Source organism: Enoplosus armatus, chromosome 10 (assembly GCF_043641665.1).
Source record: "Enoplosus armatus isolate fEnoArm2 chromosome 10, fEnoArm2.hap1, whole genome shotgun sequence".
Taxonomy (NCBI): domain Eukaryota; kingdom Metazoa; phylum Chordata; class Actinopteri; order Centrarchiformes; family Enoplosidae; genus Enoplosus; species Enoplosus armatus.
The window spans coordinates 13,263,278-13,274,586 of NC_092189.1; the positions used below are offsets into that span (position 1 = coordinate 13,263,278).

At 40.7% G+C, this 11,309-nt stretch overlaps 1 protein-coding gene across 1 annotated transcript in view; it reads right to left on the reverse strand.

Annotated features, from left to right (window-relative positions):
* pcdh11 (protocadherin 11) overlaps nt 1-3,133 on the reverse strand; it is a 116,053-nt gene extending 112,920 nt beyond the window's left edge. The window contains exon 1 of the mRNA XM_070913923.1: nt 2,594-3,133. Within this exon, the coding sequence (XP_070770024.1) occupies nt 2,594-3,133 (540 nt within the window). The remainder of the gene's footprint in view (nt 1-2,593) is intronic.
* Between the last annotated feature and the right edge of the window lie 8,176 nt (nt 3,134-11,309).

Here is an 11,309-nt window from a genome sequence, read left to right on the forward strand (position 1 = left end):
TTGGCCTCTGAGCTTTCCTGTGAATATGTAAAGTGATCGAATCTGCTTTCATTGGAGATCCTCCTCCATCCATGCATGTGATTGCTTTCTCTGACCTTGACCATTTCTTAGGACGCCTTCTCTGCAGTTCAGGTGACGTAACACACCACTGCACTACACTGATGGCAGAGTTTCACTCAAAGTGTGAACAACCATTATGTGTGGTGCTGGAGCACTGTGTAGGATGAAATTACCCGTTGTCCCTCTTAACTTTGGAAAAGAACAAAGTTGTACAAGAAGAGGCTACCATGTTTCTTTCATTTGTTCTGTATATTGACAACTCAGGAATGCTACATGTGGTGTGGCGCACCATTGAGTAGGGCTCACTGTGCTACACAACGGTAGTAATTTCAGCACCGTGCCCTGCACAACACAAGGAAACTGGGCAAACTATCATTCTGAGGGAGCTTCTGAGACAAATCTCACAGGACCATACAAAGATAGTCCAAGGGTGGCTTAACGGCCAAGCGCTATTCTAGGAAATGCTTGCACATTCCTTCCCCACTAAACCCTTGGCTTTCTACTGCACTTCTGAAATAATAGATACCAAAGGTTGAAAATGTTTCTGGCTCCTTTAATGCTTCTCCCTGTTTTTTTTTTACTTATATGGAACCTGGAACACAAGGAAATTAATCTCGAGTACAATGAGAATATAATGAGAAGAACTGAATCAGACATGCAGTGCCGAGGATGCTCTAAGAAGAATTTCCTGCAAAAGATAATACAACCACAGTCTAGGCGAGGATTTTAGTAAGCTTCATATTGTGAAAAGGGCAAAAAAAATGATTGCAGATGATCATCATAATGAGCAGAACATTTGGTTGGTGATTTTCCAGGCATGAACAATTCAGGACATTGCGCTGGAGAGGCCTTGGCAGTGGGAGTCTTTAAAAATGCAAATTGGTATTCAAGGCAGACACGGACAGCAACGATTCTGTTCATTCCAACCCAGTGTTAACTTCATCTGAGACTCCAAGATGGACTTGTCATTTCTGTCTTGCACCATGCCCTCAAATCCACTAACCTTTCTTTATTTATTATGTTTAGGGTTTCCTCCAGAGTGCTTGCATCTCCCTCTTTAATTACACTTCATTTGTAAGAGCTCATGTCATCTCCAATATTCATCTATCCACAAAGCACGGAGTGTTGTCTAGACTGTAAATGAAGAATGCATGATATTATCCTACATTTCTGGATTTAGGGCTGACTCCATTAGGAAACCGAGAATATTGCACGGCAGTTTAATAAAGCATCAATTAGATGATGAAGAAAAGCTTTTCCCCAGTTCGGCACGAGATACCTATTAACATAATACAGTGCATTCCTTCTCACTTGCATAAATCTACTATGTTCAGCACATGTAACCTGTTGCTGGAAATTGGACACGCAGTATATGCTGTGTGTGCACTTCCTGCTGCGTGTTCTCTGATATTACTGTACATGGTGACAACTTCCCCTTCTTTACAGCCTTCTCTCATAATGAAATAAAGCATATGGAAATATTAATGGCTGGTATAAAACATTTTAGGCTTCATGACATATTCCACTTTATGAAAAAGTAGGTCATATTTTCAACAAGTCAAAATCAATTTCCTACATGGATATACACCACAGCACTACGGTTCTATAGCAATATAGCAGGTTTACAGGAGAAGCTATAATGCAAAATCTGAATCACATCACATGAAAAATCTGGATAAGGAAATGTCGTAAGGACTCACTGATTAAAAATAGTCAACAGTCTACACCAGATGTAGACAGGTGGCATGCTGCAGGCATAGCAGTGTGTCAGAGATTCATCAATAATATGTGTGCTGACTAATATTCTGCTTGCATTAGAGACAGTCATCCACTTGGGTGATTTGAAAAGACAATTCATTTCATATTCTCTATCCCATTTTATGTCTTTGTTATTGTTTCTCCAAAGATAGATTGCTACAGTGGTCTTTGGTTTATCAAATGTATGGATGTAATAGTTGGATTTCCAAAAAGCTACTTATTCTATTAAGTCCATAAAGCAAACTGGTAACTTGAAGACTGTACTCGTCTCGCGATGCTTCATGCCCGTTATCTTTCACTGTCATTATCATTCACTCATTCACTGAATGAATCTGTACAGCATGGCTTTTAGTTTCGACATGAGATTGTGGACACACAGTAATAGCCTCTATCAACTTCAGTTTTAGTGGAGTGAGTCTTTATGAATCTTCACTTAGGAATGTATCTTGAGATAGATGGATGTTTTTAATTATTAACTATTTTATTACAGCTGACAATTCAGCAACTATCAAATAAAACAGGGATATATAGGAGCCTGATTGGCACGTACTGAGAGACTGTAGCAGTGCTGGTGTTCAGCAAAATCAACATTCATAAATGAACCTTCAGCAATGGGCTTCATATCAACCCACAGTGATTTAGAAAAATTATTCAAAAACTATGGGTTTGGACAATACTTCACAATTAAGATAACTGAGGCCACCCTGAAACATAACAAAATGCCAATGCATTTTCATTGTATACATGTGAGAGATGAAACAGGAGTGTGCCTCACCTTGACCAGTTCATAATGTTGGATCCCATTGATCCCTACATCGGGGTCAAATGCTGAGGGCACCGGGTATCGGGTATTGATGGCTGTGTTCTCTGGGATGGAGATGTTTATTACAGTGGACTGGAAAAGGGGTGCGTTGTCGTTCACATCCTCGATCAGGAAGCGGATCTTGACCAATCGGAAGATCTCATCGGGCAGCACGGCCACCTCAATTTCATAGTAGCAGCGTTTCTCAGCAAAGACCCCCGAGCACAGCTTCTCCCGGTCGATTCTGTGATTGGTGGTAAAGATCTCCCCTGTGTTGGCCTCCACCCTCACCAAAGGCACGTCACCTGTTTTGTACACAGGCTTGAACTGCAACGGTGAGGATAGCCTGATGTTGGGGTCCAGGTTGAGGTCTAGGTCCTTCCGCAGGTTCCCAATGCGGACGTTCTCTGGCTGCTCCTCCTTCACCGTGTAGTCCCTCTCCTGGGCCCGGCATAGCAAGACCACACAGGTGAGCAAGACCACCAGCACTTGAGCCTGACTTGCTAAGTCCATACTCAAGAGTGGATGGGAGCTTCACTTCTACAGCAGTAATTCTGCCACAAGAGAGGCGAGACAGAGAGAAGAGAAAGACAGAACACACAATGTCAGTGCACAAAATTACATGGCATTCAAGTTCTGCTGTAATTAGTACTATTTTTCCTCACGGAGCGTTTTCAACTTGACCTATTCATCCTAACTAGTTATGAGCCCACATCCTTCCCATGTCTTTGAGAGCAAATTAACGTCAGTTTTACACAATTAACCTTTGATGACATCCATTGAGCAAGTGGACACGTAAAGGTTAGTAGTTCACGTATTCCATCAATCCATTTCATCGCCGTAATGAACCATTTCATATTTTTATTGAGAAGTATGAAAGCAGTTGAGTTCACAGTTGCGATAAGATTGTTTGCTTTGAAAGCTTGTTCATAAACTACTATGCATGAAAAAAATGGAACACAGAACAGAGAAGAACTTAATTCATATCTGAGTCAATGTGAGTCAATATGGTGCAGTGGTGTCTTCATAAACTGCACCTCACATCCAGACTTCAGCTGATTTGGAGGCAGCAGAATTGAGCCTTAAGCATTGGTGCTTCCATGCATGAACACACACACACACACACTTGCAGTAGCACCGCAGTTATTAATGGACAACCTCATTTGCTCTGGATGTAAACAATTGAGCTCTGAGATATTTCATGAACGCCCATGTGTGTAAACATACACAGTATGATAAGAGCACTGTTTAGAGTAACTGCGGTGGAAGGAGACAATGTGAAATTATTTATTGTGGGAGCCGCCATCACTCAAATTAGTGAAATTTAATCATAACTTTATTACATCCTGACGAATGTGTTTTCTCCAACATCAAATTTAAACAGCATCCAGTTTTCCTGTTTGTACTGAACAATGCCAATGATAAAACCCTTAACTGAAAATGCAGTGCAGATGGGTTTACTATCACTAAACATTATTCATTAATACGTTTTCTTGCGTCGGTGCCACTTTATTTGATGCTGTTGTTCTACAAAATCTTTAAGTGTTTTATATGCGCAGAAGCTTGCCAAAGGGCAAGAACCCCAATTGCCAAAACCCAAGTAGGTCATTGGAAGATGATGAAGGACTCATACTCTGCAATGCCTCCCCTGCCAGTATATGCTAGCATAAAATATTGACTGCTTTCCACCAGTTAATTGGTAGGTTATTTAGTCAGTTATTAGGGGAGTTACTTCAAGTGGTTTGTTAGCTCACATTTGGTCTTATTCATTTGTTTAATCCACTCTCGCATATCTTTAATAAATGAAATTCCACCATTTCCACCACAATCCCACTGGTCTCTATAAAGACTTGCCCACACAGGCTTTAATGGGGTTTTAACATTATAGGGATGTTAATGCAGTGTAATTATCAAAGTATATTTGAGTTCAGTAGATTTTTTCACTAGAACAACAGAATTACATTACTGGTCTTTTGATTGTTTTCAGTTCGCAATGACGTATCAGGGTAAAGCCATCAACGCACAGCTATGTTTGCTTCTCATAATAATACTAGCCCCCGATGTGCATTCCAGCGCAATATATTTAACGACTAATATAATTTCATTGCTCATATCCCACTGTGTGTTTAGGTCTACCAACCCCCTGAGTGTTTATCAACCTCATATGATTTTCCTGAAGATATTGGTTTATATTCATAAGGCAGCTGCCTTGAAATCAAACGTCCATTTCCTTCAAAGTATGGCAAAAGTGTACGACAGCCATCACAACTACGTACAGCCGGTGCTAAAAGTGCATACATACCTGCAGTAACAAGGGACCCAAATAGCTCTTTGGGAACCATAATATTTCTTACTTTATGAAATTTCCATCCATTTACATGAGTCAAACAATATCCAGTAGAAAAGGTATGACTACCTAAACTGCACTACAGGGGTCCTCTAAATTGGCAAGGCAACAGCGTTCATAGCCATTGAAGCTCTCGGCCTACTGACAAAGGGGAATTGATTAAAAATAAGAATTTAATTAAGCTGGTTTTGAATCAGCAACAATTGCAAGGCATTCATGCAGCCTGTAAAGACAGATTTCTTTTCACACATTTCATAAAGCAGTCACATGAGACTCATTACAGAACAACTGGACAGAAAAAATGTACGTGGCTGACATTGATCAGTGTGAGGATTATTCATTCTACACATATAGCACAGGCAGTGCCGTACTGTCATGTCAAAATATTGATGAGATATATCCCATCCCAACTGTGACACACTTTACTTTGAAGTGTGCATCTTTCTGAGAGTGAGCAGCAATTGCTTTACTGTGATGATCGCCTGGCAGTCCAAGGCTGAGCTCGCACAACGCATAATGAAGTTTAAATTACATCCTTAAATGGGATGTGATTCGCCGAGGTGAAAAAAACAGAAAAGATCAAAGCATGATCTAGATTCCCTCTCCCTTGTAAGTGACAATAATGTTCCGCAGGATGAAGGGGTGTAGTATGTTTTTAACTCAGAGTACATGCAGGAGTACAAATGTAGTGACAAAAAGGACACCCAGGCAATGCCAATGTGATGTTCAGGAACCAAATTCTCTTAGTATAGGAGATATACATATATACACTAAATGTATATATAGTAGATAGATATACAGAGCCATTTCTCTTCCCTCATAGCGCTAAAATGCTAAAATTATGAAGATATTTTATAGGCAAGAGGCACATGTTGCCCTTCAACATATTACAGCCACACTTGTTTACTCCTCTCATTCTATTAACTTAATGTGGGTTCTTTCCTCATAACCAAGACTTTCCAACATTTGCATGGCTTTTCACTTGTCACAACTCTTTATAAACCTGTCCATGAGGGATAGGCTAGGTGAGAGAAGGGATTGTGCTGGAGGGAAAAAAAAGTAAGAGGGAGGGAGAAAGAAATCCTAGGTGTCAGTCAGAGTGTCTCCTTTGCTTACATTTCACTAGTCTCCTGAAATGCTATTTTGAGCCCCAGACAGCAGGTTGAATCCAGTAGGCAAACTCAAGCCTCCCTCTTGGGAGACACAGAGTGAAGAGGAGCAGGCCGGCCCTGGATCACTTTACACAACAGTGTGATGGACAGGCCTTCCCGGTGTTTTCACCCGCTGAAGGTGTCAGCGAGAGGGGAGACATACAGCTACTGTCACCCCCTACCTTCACCCCTAAAGATACCATCAACTGGAAACTTTCAGTGTAGTTAGTCTGAGGCTGGGACCCAAGACATTTGGAGTCCTTTAACTGTCAAAGGCAGGTTTTCACCACTGTTGTATATGTCAATATTGCTTGTGGATCCAAAGAGATTTTCAAAAGAGGGCATTGGTAGAAGTAATACTTTTGATTGTCTTGGGCTTTTTCTCTTTTAACAGCTTTAAGGATCGCTGACAGTCTGACAGACCAGGTTTCTGTCAAGATCAGTCAGTTCTTTTTCAGTCCACACAGCCAGAACAATTCTCTTTACACGGTGGAGGAACAAAAGTTGTTTTCTCTTGGGAAACTTCAACAATGACTATATTACCTAAGTTGCACTGGAAAGTGAGAAAGTGCGAGAAAAATGATGCTCCACACAAATGGCCACGTTGACAATGTTAATAATAGATTTAATACTGACAAAAGATGTATATTCAAGTTCAAATATCACTGGGATTTGCAAATCATGCTACGTTTTATCTGTGAAAAAGGAAATAGAGGATGTATCAAAACTCTGACACATAATTCATTGCACAGTGTTTGCTGGCAATGCTGTTTGGCTGCATAACCCGGTGGCTATTCACATTTCAATCACTCTCTTAAATCTTAGATAGACTTGGATTATGAAGAGTTGTACTACTTGGGTAATTAAATGGTCGCTAAGTAATATTTCTTACCCTCCTGCATTAGCAAAATGACGAACTAATTTACAACGTTGTAATCATGGGCCTCAAGAGGGCAGTCCATACATGCAAATGTAATCCTAATGCTAAATATAAGCGTGATCATATCGGTGTAGCTTTACGTCATCTTGAATGTTAACTTTTTCATTAGGAATAATGGATTTTAAAGTCAATGTGACAAAACTCTAAATTGTGGACAAGTAAATACATGTCTAAGAAAACATACAATTAATTAAAATAAAGTCAGAAAAAAATTTAACTGTAGTCGGAAACCATGTTTATTATGAATAATTACTTAAAATTGAATTTTCTTTTATAATAATACTGGAAAAAGACTGAAATATGTGAAAATTGTGCTGTAGAAACAGGCAAATTCAATGTGGGTAGTCATATTCAATATATTATCCTTTATGGGAAGTGAAAAGGACTATCTCACAACTATAAAATGACGAATATCAGAAAGCTACTCAAGAGAAGATCTAAAACTAAAGATGGCCGTAAATGATGGACAAACGCTTAACTGGCTGGGTTTTTCTATAAACTATGTGTGACTGTGGAAACAGACATTTTAAAAAGGAGCATGAATGTGTTCCAGTGGAACAACCAAACTTACGCTGTGAGATGAAAACTAAAAGCAAAGCAAAAAGACAACATATCTGACACCTGGGAAGCTTCTCTGAGACTACAGGTTAGTTACTCTGTGAACTCTTTCGAGCACATACAGTTTCCTAACAAGTTAATGACTCCCAAAGCCATCACTCTGCAGTCAATATTTAGTTGGATTTATCAGAGGCATATAATATAATTGGAGATATGGTTGTAACACGTACAGTACGTCAGGAGAGTGCAGACTGTGATCAATTGCCCTGTACCTACTGGTGAATTTGAAAATGCAACGCGGATGTGCTTGAGCAAATGGTTTTATTGCGTTTTTCAAGTCAAACAAATACGGATCCCATTTACTCGCTTGCTCTTCTTTTAATATAAATGCCTCAGTCTACAGCCCAAATATGCGGCTCACCTTGGGAAGGTTCACATTACCATTTGATTTAATTCTCCAGCAAATATTGAGTTCAGTAGGCCTTTTGGGAGTCTTTAAAAAAAAAGAGGCCCAATAATAAGCTATTGCATATTGAGCAGGTTTAAGGAACCCAAACAACCAACTGTGGCGGTTATCTTCAGGCCAGCGGGGATTATCATCGTGACTACTTGAACTATTCCTAGTAGAAAACAATTCTATATTTATTTATTCTTTAGTATTCCTAGAGTCTGAGCGTGAACAGACTGATAGCCCCTGAGGTTATGGTCTGTGACAGCTGAGCCGCTTGACCAGGAGCGCGCTGTTATACCGCGCACCCACGCACCGAGCTTAGCGGCCAAGCTGCTGAGAAACCTGCACTGACAAGTCCCTGCAGTTGGATGCTCTTGGAAAGTAGGCCTATAGCGATCAGTGTTGAGCAAGACTAAATAACGCCCGAAGTCGTGACCAACCGCGCGGTGCACATTCATAATGCGACAACTCAGCTCAGATTCTCCACGATGCACCGTGTCCGTGGATAATTTCTATTTACATCAGGTGCACGGGGACGCCTGTTATATCTTTGGAGCAGCTCTAGGAAAACCCACGGAACATCAAAATGACCCACTATCGCAACACACTGACTGAAGTGCCTTGTAGACTATCACTAAATTTTCGCCCAGCTTATGTTGCTCTCAGTGGTTGTAAATATAGCACGGCTCCTCGCCGGTATTGGGACATCAATTTGATTTTACACGGACCATATAAATTAGGCTGTTGGGCGCTCTCCAGCGTTTCTGAATGCGCTCAGGAGCCAGAGCGGTCATGTGCATGTATATTCTCAGATACCACTAAAGTAAAACACATTTTGGTCTACAACAGTAAAGTCATGATCAAAAGCAAAGCTTACCTTTTCCGCTCGAATAGGATGAAAAATCAACCGCGAGTACCGTCGCGTAGAGACATCACTGATTTACAAAAAAAGAAGTGCCACGAATTAAACTGAAGTAGGGGAAAGGGGGAGACAGGATCCTCATCAGAAGCGGCAGCAAAATGCAATGCAAGTAGAAAAAAAAAATGTTATCCACTACAAAAACTTATCCATGCGCTAAAAAAACTGCAGGTCCTCATGTGCAAGAGAAGAAAAATCATGCACAGCGATCAACTTTGTTTGAGAAGGACGCTGTAATTCCTCTTCGGATGTCTCGGGCTCGCAATCCCACGGGCGGAGATACGCATTGATCCAAGCTTGTTTTACACTAACTTTGTATCCCTAGCCTACATTCGCCTTGACAATCCTACTTTATTTTACCAGCTTGAAATCGCTGGCACCGAACTTACACGTGTGCGTTAAAGGCTTCTTGACCCGCGCGTAAAACTTCAATCCAAGAGCGCAAAAAAAAGGACTTCTGCTGAAAATCTGGAATCTTAAAGCTATTTTATTTCATAAAGACTTGTTTTGACTGATTCGAGGTTGTGCACGCTCCCCCAAAAAAAGTCTTAAAGGAGGGATGCAGAGAGCACATCGCCCCCCCCCCAATGGAGTTGGATCAAAGTGTGCCTCAGTGCAGCATCACTTACAGGAGCCGGGATAGGCGGTTCACCGTATCTGTCTGCTAAGCTGTAGATGTCTCAGTAGTATTGTATGAACTCAGTTCCTCAATACTGCCCACCTCTCTCCCTCTCGCTCTCCCTCCGACTGACATCATGGCGGAAGGAGGAGCCAACCGCAGATTTAAGAGCCCCGGTCCTCTTAAAGCCGCACTGCGTTGGAGAGCTGCTCGCACTGAGATGTAGGTGGATGGCGTGGTATGTGTGTGCCACAGATGCCTCTGCTGTTTGCAGTAGCCACACTGCTCCAGAAATCCGCCTGAAAGCAAGAGGGGGGCACTGTTCACTTTTATACCAAGCTTTTGTTTCTGCTTTTCATTCCCAATTAGGTCTCCTGTATCATGGGCACCTCTGAATAATGATGACGTTCAAATTCCTTTCAGACATTCCCGAGAGTGTCAACAGGCCATTGCGGAGCTCTTACCAGGGATGAGGAGAGAAATTAGCCTGATAATGGATTTGTTCACAGTCTCCATGTTTAAAATGGTCTCAAATTATGAGCCTATCACAGTTCAGTTTATTTCCCACGAACACGCTGAGCACTTGAAATGCAAGAAATTATAAAATGGCATCAAGGGGATTACCTGGAAAATTGAGGGAAAACGTCACTGTATAAAAATTGACAGGGTAACTCAAATACCTCATTAAAATGATACTAAAGTATGAATTAGATATTTAGTATCTGCAAAGTGCTAAAAGTTGTTTAAAAGCGTGTATTTTGAACCATAAAACCTACTGAGGTGAAACATCAACAAATCTGTTTGCAGCTGAAGGGCACAATGTCAGACATCAACCCAACATATCGACTGGCTCAAAAATCACTGATCACAAATCATCAAGCTGTCTCTTTTCTGTGGGCAAATTGAATGGGTGCTCCGTCCCCAAATACCCTAAAGTGGATTCTAACAGGTGCTTTTATGGGGGTCATAAAGGGTTATGGCCACACAAAGGTCACATCACCACCATGTTACAGCTGATTACCCTTGTCCCTTTGCACTCACCTCATACAACAAATGGCTGTAACTTTGCATTTTAACAAGTTTAGCCCCTGGCAAGAGCAACAGCATTCTTCACCTGTTCAACATTTCCTTCCACAATATTTCATGTCAAAACACTCATCCCTGAAGACAAAGAGGCAGAGCCAGATGATTGTTTCTGTTTAGGCCAAATAATACTTGACTAGTCTATTTTTCCAGTGAGAAAACACAGCATACTACAGTGTGTGTGTGTTCTTTAATTTTACCGTTAGCCTCTGAGGATTTCCTAAGGACCTGTTTAAGGAATTTGACAGCCAAAAAGCAATATTATCTGTCAGAAGGCCCAGAGTTCCTCATGCATGATGCATATGGCCATTTTGATATTTTCAAAATTAACTTTCAGAGGAATCTTTTGGCATTTCTAATAAATTGGAAGAAATCTACAACATGCATTGTCAAATTTATTAGAATTTATTATAAAGTTGCTGTTATAGTTCATCAACATGAAATAAAACTATTTGTGTGTAAAAGTTGTCTGATACTGGTGGAGATTACTGTTTTAACCTTGATTAATTATTCATGGTAAAAAAAAAAAAATCCTCAGTTGTAAAGTTGCAGCAGCTTAACCAGAGCAGAAGATTAGCTTAAAGGTCCACTTTTCAAAACATCAACAGTAAGTTGGGATGT